At 59.0% G+C, this 20,587-nt stretch overlaps 1 protein-coding gene across 8 annotated transcripts in view; it reads right to left on the bottom strand.

Annotated features, from left to right (window-relative positions):
* ATP2B3 (ATPase plasma membrane Ca2+ transporting 3) overlaps positions 1 to 20,587 on the bottom strand; it is a 61,741-nt gene that overhangs the window by 24,051 nt on the left and 17,103 nt on the right. For 4 of the 8 annotated variants that reach the window (XM_015461507.3, XM_015461509.3, XM_005227663.4 and 1 more), the window contains exons 2-15: positions 19,196 to 19,522; positions 15,570 to 15,767; positions 15,085 to 15,342; positions 14,754 to 14,879; positions 14,505 to 14,630; positions 11,745 to 11,786; positions 10,470 to 10,634; positions 9,966 to 10,180; positions 9,238 to 9,480; positions 8,672 to 8,913; positions 6,149 to 6,383; positions 1,320 to 1,499; positions 1,116 to 1,203; positions 328 to 434 (exon numbers count right to left, since the gene is read on the bottom strand). In XM_015461507.3, the coding sequence (XP_015316993.1) occupies positions 328 to 434; positions 1,116 to 1,203; positions 1,320 to 1,499; positions 6,149 to 6,383; positions 8,672 to 8,913; positions 9,238 to 9,480; positions 9,966 to 10,180; positions 10,470 to 10,634; positions 11,745 to 11,786; positions 14,505 to 14,630; positions 14,754 to 14,879; positions 15,085 to 15,342; positions 15,570 to 15,767; positions 19,196 to 19,403 (2,433 nt within the window). In that variant the 5' untranslated portion in view covers positions 19,404 to 19,522. Of the gene's footprint in view, positions 1 to 327; positions 435 to 1,115; positions 1,204 to 1,319; positions 1,500 to 6,148; positions 6,384 to 8,671; positions 8,914 to 9,237; positions 9,481 to 9,965; positions 10,181 to 10,469; positions 10,635 to 11,744; positions 11,787 to 14,504; positions 14,631 to 14,753; positions 14,880 to 15,084; positions 15,343 to 15,569; positions 15,768 to 19,195; positions 19,523 to 20,587 lie in introns of those variants that run through there. The other 4 variants (XM_024987795.2, XM_015461505.3, XM_015461508.3 and 1 more) reach the window with 2 other exon arrangements.

Genomic DNA, 20,587 nt, shown 5'->3' with positions numbered 1-20,587 from the left:
CATGTGGGGACTCGGCTCATCATACTTGGGGCTGAGGTTCACTCGGACTGGACCTGGAGATGGTGAGGCAAATGCTCAGCAGGCAAGTCCCCATGACCCCCTAGCAATGCAGCCAGTCCCTCGTCACCGTGGGTACCATCACACCAAATACCTTGGCACAAATCACTGGCAGAGGACTAGGTGGTCAGGACGTGAGAGAAAGAAATGTATGGCACTTGGAAACTTGCCTCAATGCTAGCTCCCACATTCCTGCCCAAAGCTTATGCATCCTCTGTCACAGGGCACCACCTGGCACGGTGACCCAGACTGGCACAGCAGGTGGCTTACCATGGCGAAGCCCACATCTGCCTTCTTGAGGGCTGGCCCGTCATTGGTGCCATCTCCTGTCACGGCCACCACCTGCCGTTGCTCACCCGTGTTGCTGTCGATGATCCCTGGAACATAGGTAGGGGCAGGGCACGGCTCCCGCCATCTGCAGCCCCGGGTGACCAGCCCCGGGCTGTGGGAGGCCAGTTGGCTCTGGAAAGCCTTTGAGATTGCCACCAAGCCCACTGCCTCCAACTCTCCATACACTCCATCACCTTTGGGACCAAGTCTTGTGCCTTGATTGGCAGCTGCATCCTGCTTCTCCCACCCAGGTCCCTCACCCAATGAGACAATACAGGGCAGTGGGATTTGGTACAAGGCAGGGGCCTGGCACTGGGTGACTTGGAAAAATGTCTCCTTCTCCTGGGCCCCAGTTTGCCCATCTGCTCTGATGAGAGGCTGGCCCCTACTGGCATCTTCCATTCATACTGTGAGTGCAAGGGAGTGGAGGGGCGAGCTCTGGCCACTCAGCCCTTGGAGGGAGTCTCCATTATTATCCCCATTTTCCCAATGAGGAAACTGAGGTTTGGGGAGGACATAGTGATTTCCTCTGAGACAAAATCTCCAGGGGCCACGTGTCTAGAGCTGAGTAGCCTGCTTCTTAGGCAGGGCCCAGACACCCGCTTGGAAGCTCAGCACTGGGCATCTGGGAGCAGACGACCCACAATCGAGGTGACAGCCACACCCCCCCGTGTCATGCCACCTGGGCCAGGGGGAAGGCAGGGTGATGAGCGAGCCCACTCCATTACCTTTAACCAGAGTATGTTTGTCGGTGGGAGATGATCGCGCCAGGACCCTCAGCTTAGGCCACACCTTGTCCAGACGCTCCTGTTCTATCTGGGAGGGGAAAGCACGTAGATGCTGCAGAGTCTTGAAGGGGCTGAACCAAGGGGCAGGGTGAAGAAAGTGCCAGAACCCTGGACCCGCCAGGGCACTAATGGGCGGAGAACTACCTCGCCTTTCTCGTTTCGGATCCGCCGGTTGAACTCTTTCCCCTCCAGGCACAGGAAGTCCTCCCCGGGCTGGATGATGCCACACTTGGCTGCAATGGCGCGAGCTGTGTTGATGTTGTCCCCCGTCACCATGCGGACTGTGATGCCAGCCCTCTGACATTTGCGGATAGCTTCAGGGACCTGCAAGGAATAAGATGGGTGGGTGCAGCTGTCCAGGCCAGATGCACCAGTGTCTGAGATCTAGCCTTTCCTCCGTCCAGATTTGTGGTGCCCCTTGTCTCACCATGGGGCCTGGAGGTGGTGAGGGAAGTGGCCTGACCTGCAGGGAGCAGGGTCCCCCATCCCCTACCAGGTGCCTTCTTCCCTGTGCCAGTCCCAGGGAGCAGCAACAACTCAGACCCAGGCCCTGACCCCAGGCACAAGGCCAAGAGAAGCCACGGGAACGCTGTTGAGCAGCACCACTGGGCCCGTGTCCAGCAAGGTGACTGTAGAAATCACCCAGTTTCCACCAGGGAAGTGGAGACCCACAGCAGCTGAGCCAGGTCCAGTCCCATTAGCAGGCTAGCTGGTGGGGTACCGTATCTGTGAGGTCCAGAAGGATGAGAAAAGAACTTCTGGTCCCAGTTGCCCCATCAATCGGATGGCAGGAGCCATCATGGGCCTCCCCTCCCAGGCCTTGATTGACTTGTCTCTGCATCTCTTATTTTATTTTTTAAATAATATAAAACCTAAGACTTTAACAGCTTCCCTTGTGGCTCAGATGTTAAAGAATCTGCCTGCAATGAAGGAGACCTGGGTTTGATCCCTGGGTTGGCAAGGTCCCCTGGAGAAGGGAAAGGCTACCCACTCCAGTATTCTGGCCTGGAGAATTCCATGGACTGTATAGTCCATGGGGTCGCAAAGAGTTGGACATGACTGAGTGACTGTTACTTTCACATATATATATATATATATTCACACACACACGTACACACACATACACGCACAGATGGGCTTCCATGTGGCTCAGTGGTAAAGAATCTGCTTGCCAATGCAGGAGATGTAAGAGACGCAGGTTTGATCCCTAAGTCAGGAAGATCCCCTGAAGGAAAAAATGGCAACCCACTCCAGTATTCTTGCCTAGAGAATCCTATGGGCAGAGGAGCCTGGGGGGCTATAGTTCATGGGGTCACAGAGTCAGTCACTCCTGAGCGACTAACACAAGACTAACTTTGGTAAAGAATCTTTCTGCAAGGCAGGAGATGCGGCTTTGATCCCTGGGTGGGGAAGATCCCCTGGAGAAGGAAATGGCCACCCACTCCAGTATGCTTGCCTGGAGAATCCCATCGACAGAGGAGCCTGGTGGGTTAGTCTAGAGGGTCTCAAAGAGTCAGAGACAGCTAAGTAATGAACATTTTCACTTTCAAGACTTTTAGAGCCATAGGGTTGACATGATTAGGTGTTCTCAGGCAGAAATGGGCCATCGGTATGGTTCCTCACATCTCCATTTTCCTAATGTAAGAGTAGATTCCAGAAAAGACAGAACAAGAGATCCCTCTGGTGCTGAGGGGAAAATGGGCTGTAGGGAGTGAAGACCAACTAGGAGGTGGTGCTCCTGTCCCAGAGAGTGGAGACACTCTTGTTTTTTCGATGAGGATGGGCTGGTGAGCCTTGAGATGGCAGTGTGGAGGGGAGCCAGGGCGACAGTGCCTGAGGGCCAGGAGGGGACAGGAGGCTCAGAGCTCAGGGAACTGGATTAGGAGGTGAGACCTAGGCCTGTGACATGCCCAGATGGGGCCCTGGCATGGGGTGCAGCCTGGGGAGACCCTTGTGTCCGCTGGCCCCAGCACAACCCTCTGTGAGCTCCCAGTGGGCACTGCTGGAAGCCCAGGGGACAATGTGAGCCTGGGGACAATGTGAGCCTGGGGACAGAGAGTGAGAGAGCCCGCCATGTCCCAGGTGTGGCCTGGCGACCGGGCCTGGGCACTGGGGACAGAGGGGTGATCCGGAACACACATGTGTGGTGGCCGGGGAAGCATGGGCCAAGGGTGGGGGGCAGAGCATCCATGAGACCTCAGGGCAGGTGGCCGGTAGGCTGGGCCAGGTGGGCTGTGGGGGAGCCCTGGCCTGGCACATCGGGGCACTTGGGAGGCTGAGGGCCTCCCAAACCAGGGGGTGGTGGCTGTGATTTCTCCCATGGAGAGAGTAGGGAGAGGATGGGTATCCAGGACTGGGACAGAGTGACCTTACACATCCTGCCAAGTGGCCTAGAAGCCCCAGCCCCGGGAAGGGGCATTGCATCCCGCCCCCTCCATAATGTGTGTGTCTCCTTGCTTAGCCTCGATCCAGGACCGTTTCTGCTTTTTGGGGATCCTTGGGAGTTGCCTGGAGACACCCTCCCAGCAAGTTCCCTCCTGGCTCTGAAGCGTCTGGTAGCTGGCTCTCTGCTGTCACCCAGTGGTCATGACGTGCCTGAGCACGTGGATCTTCGATCTAGCCTCTGCTTGTCTCCACGTGGCTGTGGCCCCGCTGGCTCCCTGTCTGGTCTGAAAGACCCTTGGCCTCCCAGGCAGGTAGCAGGAAGCTCCCCTCCGTCTGTAGGTGCCCTCTCCCTCATCGGGTGACTGTCCTTCCTCACCTGCCTCCCTGCTGTCCCAATGGACACAGCCCTGGTCCACTGATGCCTGGTGGCTTCATGTCTGCATGAGCCCCCGCACCCCTCTGGCATAAATACAGCATGCCTACAGGGGCCAAGTGATCCCCCAGGGGCAGAGACATGCCACTGCCAGGCCACCTTTGGGTTGCAGCTGTCCCAGGCCCACAGACATCCTGGCAAGTCTAACAGTGCCATCAGTCTTACTGCCTGCCATTGGGACACAGGGTGTCCTCCTTGGCCACCGCCTGCTGGCTGGTCCCCATGGTCGCTGGGGAGGGCGTCCTGCCTGGCTTCCCCGTCCTGGCTGTGTTGGTGCCACCTGCTGCCCAGCCTCTCATGTAGCCATTCTCTAGCCAGAGATGAGCCATCTTGCCCCCAGGGCCCCTTTACCAAGGCGATTTCTGGTTCTTAAACAAGCACCCCATTACTTTGCCTCGAAGGCGCTCTCCCCCTCTGATTCAGCCCACTGGGGCAGCCACTGAGGCTGAGCCTTCGTGGTGACCTTCTTGGAAATTTTATCCAGGTTTTTTCTAAGATGAAGACTTATTATTATTTTTTTTAATGTATCTCTGAGAAGAGCACCAACAGGGAAAGGTCTAGGCCTTGCCCCACCCACATGCTTGCCTTCTGGACTGTTCCATCTAGCCCCCACCCCAGTCCCCAGTCTCAAGCCACCTTGGACCTGCCTCTGCGGTTCTGTCTTAGGATGTATGCATACATCTCAGGCCTCCAACTTTGTATTGATGACCAGAGCTTCAGTTTGCAATGAATATTTATGGGGGAAATGAGGGGAAACTGGAAGGGCTCCTTGGCCCAGGGGGCTGAGGTGGAAGGGCCGGATGGCCTGGTTATGATGCTGTGGACATGGCCTTGGCCATGGCCCTGGGAATCTGGGAACCTCATCTTCCTCTGTCTGTGATAGCTGGGTAGAAAAGTGTAGAGCTGTTGCCGTTGACACTGGGGACAGCAGTGGTGAATGGCTCTGTTCAGAGGGGGAGGCCGTCAGTCTAGGCAAGGGCCACATGGCCTTAGGACTCAGCTTGCTGTCTGGACACAGCCCTCCTCTTTGCCTCAAAGTTTCTCCTTGGTCTGGTGAGGGGAAAGGCTTGTTCTCTGGGTCCCTTGGGGTGGCCCTACCACCCTCAATGGCACCCTCTCATCCTGCTCTCCTGGGAAGCTCCACCCACTGCCCACCTTCTCTGGGCCCACTCCAGGGCCAGTCTAGTAGGCTCTCTTCCTCCAAGATGGGGTTTCACATCTTGAAGGACATGCACCTCTCCCCATTGCTCTTCCTCTCTAGGCCCTGATTAGCTTCTACCCTGTTGGTGTGTTTCCTGTTCAAGAAAGCTCTGAGTGAAGTCATCTCCAAGCACTGGCTCCCTGTGCCATCCCACAGGACCTGCTTAGCTCAGGGTGGGGTGGGCCACCCGCCCTCTTGCTCCAGCCAACACGTTTCCCATGGTTTCGCCTCCCTGCCTGGCCCTTTCCTTTGCAGGCTTCTCCCACCGTCTGCTCGGCTACCCTCATGATCCTAAGTCATGTAAAGTCACTTCCGGACAATGTCCCTCTGGCCAGGACCTTTGCTCTGAGCTTTCCACCTAACCATGTGACCTCTCCATAGGGATGTCCGGAACCCCACTCAGCCCCAATCAAAGCTTCAGCTGAGAACTGTCCTCCTCTCTCCCAGCGCTCCCCAAGTACCATGTACCCAGTTCTCTGAACCAGAGCCCAGTCAGCTGTCCCTGGCTCCTCCCTCCCCTCCTCATCATCCCCTCTGGTCCATCACTTCTGCTAGCCTTGGCAGCCATCAGGGTTCTACCTGCTGCCCTCTCTCCCCTGGGAGAGCAGAACCTGAGCCAGGCATGGATGCCAAGCCAGAGGGGACCTTCCAGAGGGCAGTACAGAGCCTCCTGAAGGGCGCCAGCACCAGAGGACAAGGGGGCTCCAGCACGCCTGGGAGGTCTGAACTGGGCCATGGCTGCCATGCCCCCGAGGCTCTGCCATCGTCCACCTTCCTCACCTGGTCCAACTCTGGCTGGCTGGCTGCCGTGTGTTCTACCTAGAAAGCCTGGCAGGGAGGGTCGTGATGGCCAGGAGGACAGGAGGAAGGCACAGTCCCCTCCTTGCATTTGTGTCTCAAGGCCGAGGCCCCATGCAGACAAGAACGGCTCCCTCAGCCATCCTGACAAGCTACCTCGGGCCGCACAGGGTCCTCGATGCCCACGACGGCTATGCAGGTGAGGTCGCCCACCACCTCGTTCTCATTGTCCCAGTCGGGCTCCTGGGCGGCGGTGAAGTCCCGGTAGGCGATGCAAATGGTGCGGAGCCCATCGCAGGCCATCGGCTCGATGATCTTCTTCACCATGTCATCCCGGTCCCGAGGGCGAAAGCTGCGGAGTTCCCCATTGCTGTTCAAGATGTTGGTGCACCTGGGGCGGATGGAGCGGGAGGAGCTGGTGTGAGGCAGGGTAAAGGGTTTCTCCGAGGGGGGTGGTGCTCTGCTGCTGCTGGGGCTTAGGAGACCCCCCACCTTGTTCTCACCAGAACCTCAGAATGTGACCTTATTTGGAAAGAGGCTTGTTGCCAAGTTAAGATGAGGTCATCCTGGATGAGTGTGGGCCTTCAATCCAATTCCTGCTGTCCTTATAAAGAGGAGTGAACACATAGAGACACAGACACAGGGACAAGGCTGTGTGATGATGGAAGCAGAGACTAGAGAGATGCAGCTACAAGCCAAAGAAGACCAAGGAGACACGCCAGGGAGCATCCTACCCTGGAGGTCTTCCAGGAAGGGTGACCCCGCCCACACCTTGACTGAGGACTTCTGGTTCTGGCACCAGGTTGATGGTACTCTGTTTTCCCGGGAGCCAGGAGCTCAGACACTTGTGCAGCACATCTTTGCACATTCAATGGGACCTGGCGGGTGTGTGTGTGTGTGTTGCGTTTTCCCTGTTGAGCTTTGGGGCAAGAGGGGGGGATGTTAGCAAAAACCCAAGGCTCCAGAAAGGCTGGGACGGGGAGGGCTGACAGGATTTGGGCACAGAAAAGGAAGGAGCAAAGGAAACCTGATCCCCGGGGGCCGGCATGGCCATTGGACAAGTGGAGGCCCCAAGAAGACTGGTGAGGAAGGAAAAAATGTTGGTTGTGGAGATTCTGCTCAGGCCTTTGTCCTGAAGGCTCCAGAAGGAGGCGGGGTGGGGGGAGGGGTGAGCACTGAGGTACAATTAGGTCAAGTCTTAGAAGGCAGCTCCTCTGGAGAAGGCAGCTGAGGAGCCAGGTGGGCGGGGGAGGGTGCTTGAGGGCTGCAGAGGTCAAGGCCAAGGGAAGGTGTGAATGCTGAGGGGTAGGGGCAGGCAGGGCACTTGGCAGGGCACTGCCTCAGTCTTCCTAACAGCTCCGTTGAGATCTAATTCACACAGCACATGATTCACCCGTGCAATTCCTCCTAGTATATTCATAGTTGTGCTGCTATTACTGCTATCACCTTGAGAACATCACTAACCTCTACAAGGAACCCGGCAGAAGCAACAAAAGAGAAGAGATAAATTGGACTTCCCAATTGAAAGACATTTGTGCACCCAAGGACAAATCAAGATAGGGAACAAGAAATCTATCAAGGGAGTGAAAAGACAGCAGCCCACAGAATGGGAGGAAATGCTTTGAAATCAGATATGTGTTAAGAATCTAATATTCAGAATGTACAGAAAACTCTCACTGCTCAACAATAAAATGACAAAGAATTCAGATCCAAGATGGGTAAGGGCTGGAATAGACATTCCTCCAAAGGAGCTAAACAAATGACCAATAAGCGCATGAAAAGGCACCAATATCCCTAGTCATCAGCAAAATGCAGGTCAAAACTGCCATGCGATCCCAACGGCTCTAACAACAGCAGCAACAATAATCAGGTAATAACTCAGTGAGGATGAGAAGCTAGAACCCTTAGGCACTGATAATGGGAAGGTAAAGTGGGACAGCTGCTGAGGAAAACCGTTTGGCATTCATCAAAAGATGAAACATGGAGTTACCAGTTTTGCTCCCAGGAATATACCCAAGAGAGCTGAAAATACGTGTTTAAGCAGAAACTCTACGCAAGCCTTCAAAGTGGCACAACTCACGGTAGCGAAAAGGTGGAAACAACTCAACGGTCTGCCAACAGGACAACTGGATAAGTAGAGGGTTGTCTGCCCATGCAATGGAATGTTATTCCGTTGCAGAAAGGGATGAGGCACTGATAAGGGCTGCAATTCAGACGAACCTTGCAAACCACGCTCCGTGAAAGAAGCCAGATACAAAGTGACACATCCTGTATGATCCCTTCATATGAAATGTCTGTAATAGGTAAATTCACAAACAAAAAAGCAGATGTTGTTGGTTATTTGTTTGGTTGTTTAGTCACCAAGTCGTGTCCGACTCTTGTGACCCCATGGACTGTAGCCCACCAGGCTCCTCTGTCCATGGGATTTTCCAGGCAAGAATACTGGAGTAGATCCATTTCCTTCTCCAGGGGATCTTCCCGACCCAGGAATTGAACCCGAGTCTCCTGCAAGAACTGGGGTGATGGGGATAGGCACGGGGTTTCCTTTGGGGTTATCAACTTGTTCTGGGACTGAATGCACTTTAAAGTGATTAAAAGGGCCAGTTTCAGGCTACTGTCTATTGCAATAGGAAAACCAGAAACGCCATAGCCTTTGGCTAGCCCGTCTCATCCACTCACTTTTTCAGCAGGATCTCTGAGGCGCCCTTGCTGAAGAGGCGGAAGCCACCATCAGGCGTGCGGATGACCGTGCTCATGGACTTGCGGACCGAGTTGAAGGTGTACACTTTATAAAGCTTATCTTCGGGAATCTGCTCCCGCACCGGCTGGAAGTCCCGCTTGAGGTCCAGGACAAAGCCAAGCAGAGCACACTCCGTCTTGTTGCCCACTTGGCGTGGGAGGGCGCCTTCCTTCTCTGGAGGCTGTGAGGTGAGGAGAACCAACATGGCCCTGGGGGCCCCAAGTCCACCCACCTTACTGTCCTTGGACCCCAGGCCAGCCTTGGCCTCCAGCATGGACTAGATGGGCAGCTTTCCCTCCATTCACTGGGCTGTGAAGGGCTTCCAGAACCTACAGGCCCTGCCCAGGGTCCACAGATGAGGAGGGAGCCCAGAACCCCAGAAATGATTGTGGCCCTGCTCAAAAATGTCCTTAAGAGAACCTAGCCAGCCCCTGGCGACAGCCCACCCAGCAGCCATGCTTTGCCGCCCCTGCCTGGGCCCGCCCACCGCTGGCTCCCAGCTCACTAGTATTTTGGTGGTGTAGGCACTGTTGATGGAGATGGCATGGACCAGGATGTCGAGGATCTTGGGGGTCAGGGCACTGGGGGCTGGAACCTCTTTGTAGTGGGTGTCCCCAAGGTAGGACTGCACCACGGTCATGCGGTTGGTGGTGAGTGTGCCCGTCTTGTCAGAACAGATGGCTGTGGCATTGCCCATGGTCTCGCAGGCATCCAGGTGGCGGACCAGGTTGTTGTCCCTCATCATTTTCTGTAAAGGGCACAGATGGAGGCTTGGGTAGCTAGCTGTCCTGGGGGAGGGGATTGGCCCAGGGGGTGAGGGAGCAAGAAGCACAGCTCAGATGGGCCAGGATGATGCCCCTGCCCGGTGCCCCCTCTCAGGCAGGCCCTTTGGGTTCCCCACCCACCATGATCTTTGCCTTCCCCCCCTGTGTCCTAGGGGTCGTCCTTCATCTTTTCCCCCATCTCAACTCCCTGCCCCCCTGGGACCCTGCCCTCATCCGGCAGATGCTGGCTCGTGGTGCCCCCATGTCCAGGAGGCCGGGTTGGGCAAGGATGTCCAAACCCAGCTCTGCATCCCTGCTCGCCACCCCGCCCCCCCATTCTGCCCCTGAGCGATCCCAAACTTTATCTGGTCCTTGCTTGTTCAAGCTGCTTAAGGGCTTTGTGCCTCGAGTCCTGGTTCTGTATCCTGGTACCATGGGATTCGTATCCATGGTGTGTTGATTTTATTACCTTGACAGAGTAAGCTAAGGAGATGGTGACAGCGAGAGGCAGGCCCTCTGGGACAGCCACAACCAGCACAGTGACACCGATGATGAAGAACTTGACGAAGTACTGCACGTAGACAGGCGTGCACTCCGCCAGCCACATCCGGCCGTCTATGACGAAGGTCTCGATCACAAAGTAGAGGACCAGGATGATAACAGTGATGGCGGACATCACCAGCCCTGCCACAGGCAGTAGAGGCAGGAAGGGAGAGCAAGACGGAAGAGATAAGGGATGCTGCAGCCTGTCCCTGGATTCTTGGAGGGTCACAGTCCATCCTCACCAGAAGAGGCGGAAGCGGGCCCTGAAGGCTGTCATGTGTCCCTGGCCGGTCCCCTGGCTGATTGGCCCATGGTCCCCATCCCTTTTCACTTGCCCACTTGTTCTCTTTGGCCCAGCCTCAAGCCCAGGAACCCAGCATCCTCCCTGCCCACCAGGTGGCCCCCCGGCTACCCCATCGACGGCCCCCACCTGCTTTCCCAATCTGCACGGCCAGTTTGGTGAGCTTTCCCTGAAGGACTGATTTCTCCTTCTTGGGCACATTGGCTTTCTTCTTCTCCCGCTCCTCCATCTCCCCGCCCTCTGCGCTCTTTAGGGGCTGCATTTCCATGGCAACAGCCCCATCCTGTTTCTTTGCTGTACAAAGGAGAAGCCCGAAGCCAAGGTTAGGACCTGCTTGCTGGGGTGACGGCTACAAGGGGGGCTTTCACAGGGCAAGCAATGGCACGCCAGCCCTCCTCTCTCATCAGCCCAGGCCCTCCTGAAGTGGGCGCTGTCCAGGGCAGGACCGAGATGCTCCTCTCGGGGCCTCGCAGGGGGAGAGAAGACAGACAGAAGCACTGCTAACTGGGGCATGCACACAGAGTGGCCGGTCCTGTGATGCCCCAAGCCTCAATACCCAAGAGCGGAGACCTGGGGTCCATGGAATGTTCCAGAACCCAGAGCTGACTCTGGCACACTGGCGTCGAAGCCATGTCCCCACTCCCCTCAGGGAGGCCCAAGAATCCCCGTGCTGTCCTCCCCTGCTCTTGGCTCAGGCCTTTGCTCCTCTCTACTTGCTGTCTGTCCACCTCCTCTCTGGAACTAGCAGTCCCGTCACAGCTCCCCTGGTGCACACTAACTTAGTGGTGCTGTGTTCCTCACCACCCCTTATGGTCCCTCCACCACCCAGAGGGGGCACCCAACGCTGCCACTCATCCTTGTCTCCACTCAACGGGCTCTCAGTGACTCTGCACGCCTCTTGCCACCTTGTGGGGTCAGCCAATCCCTGTGGCCCCATCTCCTAGCCCTTTAGCTGCAGCCTCAGTGACACTCAACATCCCACCTAGCTGGACCATTCTAGCCTCTGCCCCCAATGCAGTCTGCCACTCCCTGTCCCAGCCTGAGACCTGGCCATTGGACTAACCTCCAGTCCCAAGCGCCCGTCCAACCACCAGCAGCCTCTGAACTCTTTGTCTGCCTCATCCAAGAGGGCAGCAGGCCTCAAAGCCTCAGCAGAAAGGCCAATGAGCCGGGAACCCATTGGCCCCACAAGGTCTTGGGTGAGTCTTCTGGAGCGTCAGATCCCTCACCAGGATGCGAGCTCATGGGCCATCTTTGTGCACTCCTGGCGGGGTCTGCTGACTGGCTGCCCACCCCACTCACCTGGCCTCCAGGTCCTGCCCCTGCAGCGGAGGTGGGCGCCCCCCCCCACCCACCCTGCCTGGCACCCTCTGCCACCCATCCTGAGTGCAGAGCGCCCATTACCTTTGGTCTGGCTACTCTCCATCGCCCCATCCTGCTGCTTGCCTACAACGGAGAGGAACGACAGACACGGAGACTTGAGAACACCACGTAGCCCTGGTAACACACACGCACATGGGACAGCGGGGCACAAGACACTGCAGCCAGTGTGTGCGGGAGGAGGGGTGGGCGGTGAACCCATGGGCCAGAACCAGCACAAAGGGTTTGCCTAGATCGGTGGTCCCCAACCTTCCTAGCCCCAGAGACCGCTTTCATGGAAGACAACGGCTCATGTCCTGCTGTGCAGCCCAGGTCCTACATGGAGCGGTATCTATCCAGGGCTCGGAGGGTTGCGGTTCCCTGGCCTAGATGGTTCCTAAGCCCAGTGGCCTAGAGATCAGCTTTCTACACAGCACAGCTGTGGAGGGAGAGGAGTTGGCCAGGTTCAGGACACCCACAGCACTGGAGGGAGCATCAGGGCTGGACCCCAGGTGGATCTGTGCGGGGATCCTTTGCTGATGTGCTTTGCCACCATAAAGCCTGAAGCTGCCTGCTAGGAATGGTGGCAGTGACTGGCTTCCCCGTGTCAATGTAAACGGTGCCAGCCGTGCCTCTGGTTTGCAAGGTTGGCAAGGACTGTCCCACTGGGAGGGCTCAGGAGAGCCAGCAGGTGAGGGGCTTCAGGTTTGGGGGTTCGGGTTCTGTACCCCAGCTCCTCTTGCTTCACCTACACCCAGGAGAGCTCTCCAGAAGCCATACACAGACAGCCCTACATCCAAAGACCACTGATCCCAGGCAGGAAGGGCTTGCGTGGGCTGCTTCGTCAGCCCCCACAGAATAGCTCATGATCACTGGAGATCCTGTGTAGTCTGGGGGGTTCCAGGCAATCAAGAGAGGCTCCTTCCCCACCCTCATGGGGGGTTGGTTGGGCACGTTCAGAGGCGAAGGGGTGGGTGACAATCCAGCACGAGGAAGGTGTATTGCTCTGTGATGGGGGGAGCCTTCTGGAGGAGGGAGGGAGGTTTGAGATGAGCCCAGCCAGAAGATGACGGCTGGACCTGGCCTGCAGAGGGGTCAGAAGCCAAGGGAGGGGAGGAGGAGGAAAGACAAGTCAGCCCAAAGAGGACCACGAGGAGTCAGGCCAGAAGGCAAGAAACAGGCTTTGGTGGTCAGGGAGCGCTAAGCCCGCAGGCAGGATGGATCACAGCGGAGGTGGGGAGAGAGTGAGACCCCACCTTCCAATCTCCAGTGCGCAGTAGTGGGTACAACGCCCCCTCCCAGAGCCTGGCCAGGTCAGCTTCCCCTCGGGGCTCCCTTCCTCTAGGAAGCCAGGTGCTAGAGATACGTTCTACCTGACATAGCAAGCGGGGGACAGGAGCCGGGGCTGCGGGGACCCAGGGAGCTGGAGGTCAAAGATAAGGGGCCTAGGACCAAGGCCTTCAGGCCTCTGACATTGAAGGGACCTAGTGGGAGGGGAGGAGCCCGGGAAGGAACGTGGAGGGGGGCGACCTGCCAAGCAGCCATCAGGATGTCACTGGAGGGTCACTGGGGACTCCAGTCCAGCCTAGGGGAGGCCCGGGGCCTGCCTACCCACCCACTGGCAGTCCTGGGGGCCCCAGGGTGCTGCCTGTGCAGAGACACTGGGCTGAGCCCTGCAGGGAGGGGAACCCACGAAGGGAACCCAGGCCCAGGCTGCCAGGACCTGGGGCCCTGGGAAGCCTCTAGGCAATAGCAGCTCACCATCTCCTCCAAGGAACACAGTGGCCCAGGAAGGGGGACATGAGGAAGTCTTTCCTTACATTGACCTGTCCCCGTGTTCCTGGGCTGGCAGACTGAGCCCACCTGCGCTCAAGGCCCAGTGGCCTTGATTGACTGGGGTGGAGCTGGTGACTGGTGACCCACTGCCTATGTCTGCAGGACCCTGGCTACAGGCATCTGGCACATGGTCCCTCTGTACCAGTGTGTGTCTTTGTACTTCTAGTGGGCTCAGGGGGCTTCACTCAGAGGTGGGATGCACATGGAGCAAACACCATTCCTTACCTGCTTTGTCACAGGAGTGGCCTAAGGGGAGATCCAGGTCAGTGCAAGGTGAATTGTAAGCAGATGTTGTGAGGATTGCGGGGGTCACCTGCCATGTATGGGGCTCAGGATGGTGGCAAGGGGAGGCAGCTGGGTAGCCATGTGCCAGTTTGGATACAGAGCTGGGATCTCTGAAGACATCTGTCCCTCGACAGTGCTTTCCCTTGGGGTGAGGACCCCAGCCCCCTCTCAGCTTCCTCTGCCGTGATGGCCCTTAGGGTGCCCAGGCCCTCCTACTTGGGAGCCCTCCACCTCAGCTGTGACACCTAGCTGTCATGGTGGCCTGGAACCCTCAGCACCTCACCATGGGGGCTGAACACCCCCCCCCCTCAAGGATGGCCCTGAAGCACTCTCCCAAGCCAGGGTGGCTGGTCTCTGCCCTCCAACTCCCTTCCTGCTCAAGCAGGGCTGTCCCCACACCCCGGTACACCTGCGCCCGCGCACATATTCCCGAAAGCCTTCAGGGCACAGCCACCCAAAGGAAATTGTCTCACACAAGACTGGGGGCCCCAACGTGCTGGCTTTGGGGAAAAGACCTCAGAAGAGGGGCCTCCAAAAGGAATTCCAGGAGAGAGGGTATGGGCTCCCACCCGCCGAGGGCTGGTTCTCGTCAGTGCCAGAGCAGGGACGGGTTGAGCGAGGGACCACCAGAAGGCAGGCTCAGAAGAGAGAGCAGGCTTCATACAACGGTTAGTGCTGCCTTACCTTTCTTATCCTTCTTCTCTTCCTCCTCTCCACCAGCTCCAAGCAAGGTAAAGATGATGCCCGTCTGGGAATTCACACCCACAGCCGTCACCACCATTCTTCCAGAACCTTCCATGACATGAGTGCCTAGCACAGCAACACAGAGGCTGAGACAGACATCTGTACCATGGGCTGGGAGGCACGCTCAGCACCTCCAGGTCTTGTCCCAGGCCTCCCAGGACCAGGAGCCCTGCTTCCCCTGGGGCTCACCTGACAGCAGCATGGGGTCCTTGTCTGTCGACTTGCGCACATGGTCCGACTCGCCCGTCAGGGAGCTCTCATCGATCTTGAGGTCGTTGCCCTGGATGAGCACGCCATCGGCAGGCAGCAGGTCTCCTAAGGTCGGCCAGGCAGCCAGAACCACAGACCGTCTGTGCGTCTGAGCAGCCTTCCTCCCCACTGCCTCCCACCACTCCCAGAGGATGTCCCCTTGGGCCTGGGTAGCCACCCATCCCCAGTCCTGTCGTCCAGCTGCCAGGGAACCAGGCCCACAGAAGCACCCAGCTGGGTGTGCTGGAGGTGCTGCCCTGGGTGCACTCACCATACTTGACCTGGGCGATGTCTCCCACCACGAGCGTGGCCACGGGCACCTGGAGGAGCTGCCCATTCCGGATGACGGTGAACTTCTGCTCCTGCTCTATGCGACTCTGCAGGCCTCGGAACTGCTTCTCTTTGCTCCAGTCGTTGAAGGCCGTGACCAGGACCACGCAGATGACAGACAGCAGGATGGCGGCCCCCTCGATCCAGCCCGCCTCGGCTTCCCCTTCGTCTTCGGCCCCAGCCGACACATTCCCACAGGCTGCGCCCGCCCAAGGACAGAAGGGAAGGACGGAGGCGACAGATGAATTCCTTCACTGGCTCCTTGGTACCTCCTAGGACCCTCCCCTCCTCCGGCCCCTCGGTGGTGCAGCCCTCGGCCCCGCGGTGTGCCTCCACGCCCCGCCCCTCAGAGTCCGCCCCTCCCCATGCTCCGCCCCCTCAACACCCCGCCCCCGGCGCCCCTCCCCTCCACGCCCCACCCCTCACCTTCGCTCTCCTCCCCGGGCGGTGCATAGAATGAGAGGCCCAGGGACACGATGGCAGCCACCTCCAGGATGATGAGGGTCACATCCTGCAGGGCCTCCCACACCAGCTGTAGAAAGGTCTTGGGCTGCTTGGGGGGGATGAAGTTCTGCCCGTAGATCTGCCTGCGCTTCTCCAGGTCGTTGGCATTGTCAGCCAGGCCTGTGTAGTGCGGGGATGCAGAGCAGAGGCACAGACGGAGACGATGGCAAAGACCAGCCCCGCACCGCCCCCCCCGCCCCCCCTGCCCCCCCCCCCCCGCCCCGCTCCCTTCTCCACATCCGCCCATCTCCCCTTCTAGACTGAAAGCTCCCAGGAAGCAGAACCGCACTGGCCCAGCGCCTGGAGTCCTTCTGCAAAGCCTGGGGGGCACATAGGGGGCGCAGGCAGCATCTCCAGCTGTCTGGATGGCACAGGTGTGCGAGCACGTGATAGCGCAGAGATCCTAGCATGAGGAAGGGCTGGACCACCCTCCCATACGTCTGGGTGGGGCCAGGAGCTCACACCCCCCTCTGCATCCTCACAAGCTGCTGTGTGTGGGGTGGCAGGGAGGGAATGCAGGGTGAAAAATCCACACCCACAAAGGGGTGGCCCCAGGCACTCATTTCAGAATCTGTGGCCTGACTTCTCATTCTTGGGACAACCCACTTCCTACCCAGGTCAGCATCAAGGCCTTTGGATCTCTGCTTTCACAGGGTGAGTCTCCTCAGGCTCATTCCTGAAGGCAGCGAAAGCTTCCACATGGGACTGGCATTCAGGCCACTGCCTCCCAAGGCCAAACATACGCTTGGCCATCTACCCCAGGGGCAGACACAGTGCCCTGGTCCCACCTCGGCTCTTGGGCTTCGGCTTCCTTCCAGGCCGTTCCACAGGACCCCTCCGCCCCAAAGCTTTCTGGCTTTTCGGCGCCCCCAAGTGCCTGGCCCCACACTGACACCTCATGGACTCCGTGGCTTGCAGTTGCCAGCCCTAAGGAGCTACAACTCCCATGGCCTCCAGTGCGGAGGGGCGGCAGTTGGGGTGGGGCAACCAGAAGGGCTGGGATCCCAGCCCGTGGGGTGCTCCTTGTTGGCTTGAAAAGCCACACAAGACATGGTTCCAGATGACTTGAGAAGATGAACGTGCTGAGGGTGGTATAGAGGAGTCTGAAAGAAGGAGGGTGGGCATGTGCTGGGTAGGGAAAGCTGGTTTCCGGGAAGGGGATGATGGAGCCCGTCGGGGTGGAAGGGCCGACAGGAACACGCCCTCTGAGCTAGGCTGAGGCCACACACTGTCTCCCCCCAGCAGCAGCCACAGCTGCCTCTGCCCTCCTCTGCTGGCCTCACTGTGCTTGGACCTGGCCGCGGGTCAAGTTTTTGGAGGCTGTGGTCTCCCACTAGGAGAAACTGAGAACCTCAGCTCCTAAGGGCCCGGGGACCCAGCTGAGGGCTTGTGTCCCACTCCCCTGACCTACAGAAGATATGAAAAGTGGGCTTACTACTCAGAAGGTTCTTGGACTCTGAATCTCCCAGACACCCAGGGTCTCCACTACCCCCACTCTGGGAAAGGGCACTGACTTGGAGCCACCAAGAACCACAGAGGCCCCACCCACTGTCTAGAGAGCCCCTGGGCCCCTGTCACACCTCAAGAATCTGCATGCTGCCTGCCCAGCCCCATCTGACCAGCCGGGCACTCAGGGCCCCTTCCCCAGGAGTTTCCTCTTTCCCTCCCTTGGCCTGTCCCTTGGCCTTGGTTTGCCCTTGATGCTGCCACAATGCCTCTCTCTCCCTTGCCCTAGAGCAGCCCGAGGCCTTGGCCTTCCTGTTGGCGCTGGGGTCCGGAGAAGTGCTCACGGGGGCAACCCAAGACAGCCAGCAGCAGCCCCTCCAGTTCCGAGCACACACTGGTCCTGCCCTGGTCCAGGCTGCAGGGGCAGCAGCCGGCGGTTGGCATGGACACAGATGGGCACCCTGCCCGGACCAGAGGCCAGATGCCATCAGAATTGGATTAGGACCACATCGCGCGGCTCTCCGCTCATCTGCCTCTCCTTTCCATGAGTGTCAGTGGAGGCCAGCGAGGGGAAGGGCCGCTCACCCTAGCCTGGCCTAGGCTCCCAGCTTCTGGAATTTTCTTGGGTGCACTTACTGCCGGGAGGAAACCCAAAGTCCCCTCCTCCAATATAGCATGCACCTGCTTGGCCTGTTGCCTCCTCCCAAGCTTGCCAGGGGGTGTGTGGGGGCCCTGAGGCTCAGCTAAGCTGTTCTCCAACCGCCCCCCCCCCAACCCCGCTCAAATCCTTGAGCTCAGGTCACTGTGTCTGAATGACAGTGGGAGCATCTAGGTGGGCCGGGACCTGAGCCTTCTTCTGGATGCAGAGCGGGCCGGCTGGCTCCCTCTGCCATGGCTGGGCCACCCACCTGGGCACCTGCTCTTCTCTAGGTCTGCTCCTCCACCGGGTGAGCGCCAGAGCCGCTGTGGCAGAATCGGGCATGTTCCCAGGGGCCTTGACATTTTAAATATTTAACAAGGCCTGACAGGCAGAGGAAGGAGCTGCCAGCTGAAGCCCATCTGCTTCCTTTTATCTGGGAGAGGCCAGAGCCCTGGTGGCTAAATGGCCCTCTACCCTGGGCCTCCCTCCACCCAGCCCCAAGTTGGGGGTGGGGGGACAGGCTAGGAGGAGGGGAGGATAGAGATCCTCTGGCCCCGAGCCAAGCCATCTGCCCCTGATTGATCGCACACTTGCACCAGGCTGGGGCCCTTGAGAGCACAAAGCAGGAGGGACGCAGGCAGGTCCTCGGTACTCCTGACCTGGCCAGGTGGGTGTGCTCTCACCCAGCCTCAGGCCCACCTCCTCTGCGGGGAGCAGGGGCGCATCTTTACCCCCTGTTGCAGCCCTGGTGTCATCTGCACACAGATGGAGCCAGGGAGCAGGAGACAAGGGCGGCAGCCAGGGCACTGGTGGACAAAGGTGTGCCAGCTGAGACAGGGCCGACAGGATCCATCTGCGCTGGCTGGGGATCATCCTGGCACCGGCCTGGGGTAGCCCTAGTAGCCCTGCCAGGGAGGTGGCAGCTAGGCCAGAAATGCTCCAGCTGGTGAAATCCGGGGCCAAGGCTGGCTGCCCCCAGGGGGTCCTGGCCTCCCAGCAGACCCATAAGGCCTCCACGCCCAGAACCTTCTGGAGGACACAGAAGGGGGACAGCACGTGGGGAACACTTGGTCAAGGGCCACTGCCCCTGAAACCTTGCTGAGGTTTCAGTTTAGGGCCCATCCTGCCAGCATGTGCCATTCGGTGCCAGCTTCCTCCCTTACTCAGCTTGGGTACTTCATTGCTATTTCATCCAGAGAAGAGATGCGAGTGGGAACCACTGGTGATGGAGGCAGGGGGCAGCGGGGCAGATTGCCCCATGCAGAGCATCTCCCACTCTAGGGGAAAATGGTTGCCCAGGGAGGGCACAAGGACACAATAGTGGTCATGGTTTAGTGAAGAGTGCCTCTGGGAAGCGACTGCAAGCCCTGTCTGCCCTGGGGCTATGGAGCCTCTTCAGGGAGGAGTGTGGGGAGGTAATGGCTCTGCACCGCTGGCATACCCGCCCTGCTGGCAGACTTACCCTCGGTGGGTGAGGTCTTCAGCCTCCTGCAAAGCCCGCTCACGTCCCCATAGGCCTCCTGGACTTTCTGCAGTGCCTCGGCCCCCCGGAGCTCCATGAGGGAGCGCAGCTCGGCCAGCGTGCACCCGAAGCCACCTGCATGTGGGGCCTCCCGCTGCTGCTGGGGTTTGGGGTGGAACTCGATGGAACTGTTGGCCACGTCGCCCATCCTGCCTGTGGCACGGGGGCGGGGGTGTTCTCGCAGGTGCAGCCTCCGCCGGGGGCAGGCGGCCCCCCGAGGTCCCAGCACCGGGGTGAGGTGTAGCCAGGGGGGCCAAGTGCAGACACCTGGGGAGGAGGTGAGAAGCACAATTGAGACGAAACCAAGGTCCCCTCTCTGGAACGTTCTCTGCAAATGTGCACTCAGGTCGAGCCACGACTCACTGGGTGCAAAATTCCCCCGCCCCCCCCACCACCCCCAGGCCAGGCCAGGCCCTCATGCCTACCAGGCCTGCCTGCCAGGTTACCCCTCAGTCCTGCCCACCACAAGCACACAAGCTGGCAGGGCTTGCCACTGGGGGCAGGAGGAAGAATGAGAGCCTCCCAGTGGGGACCTGCAGCTGCCAGCACTAGGCAACCTGGGACATGGGGGCTCTCGCTGTCCCCCAAGTTCACCTGGGCCCCCACACTGGAGCAGGCGTGACATGTTGGGATGGAACGAACAGTGGGTGGTCCTGCCCCGGCATACGCTCCATCATACTCCCTCGCTTGCCTGATTTAAGACTCCTCCCTGACGGCAGTGGTCTTCGGGCGGGGCCCCTGCGGCTCAAGGTTTCAGGCCCGCGGGGGTCCAGGGAACAGGGCAAGCCATGGACAGAGCCAGCTGGGCGCTAGGTCAGGGCTTAGTGCACAGGGTGTTTCTGCTGCCCTGGGGGCACCTGGGGTCCAGGGCTAGGAAGGGAGAGGGTGGGTTGGGCAGGGGAAAAGGAGGGGAGAGGGCCAGAGGGAAGGGGAAGGAGGCAGGGAGGGAGGGAGTGGAAGGGGAGAGCGGAGGAGAAAGCGGAAAACAGCCACAGGTCACGGGTGACTTCCCTGTCGCCCTGCCCCACAACACAGTGCCACCCCGTCTCCCGCACCCTCCGGCCCTCCAGATGGCAAAGTGAGGAGCTGGGGTCTCCCCGAAATTAACAACAGCGGGCTAAGTCCCAGGCCATCCACCTTCCTCCTCCACGGAGCATCCTGAAACTTGCCCAAGGAACTCCGGTACCCCTGGCTGCCCCATCCGCAGCCCTCACTGGGTCTGGTGGTGTGGGCCACAGGGGCCGCTGGGCTGTCTGGTCCTGGGTCTCGAGCTTCTCTAGCTAGTCTCTCCCCTCCTCTCATCCCAGCTGGTGGCCTGCGCGGAGTGGCAGC

This window comes from Bos taurus, chromosome X (assembly GCF_002263795.3).
Source record: "Bos taurus isolate L1 Dominette 01449 registration number 42190680 breed Hereford chromosome X, ARS-UCD2.0, whole genome shotgun sequence".
Taxonomy (NCBI): domain Eukaryota; kingdom Metazoa; phylum Chordata; class Mammalia; order Artiodactyla; family Bovidae; genus Bos; species Bos taurus.
Note: the sequence above shows the minus strand (reverse complement) of the source record. Positions and strands in the feature narration are given on the sequence as shown.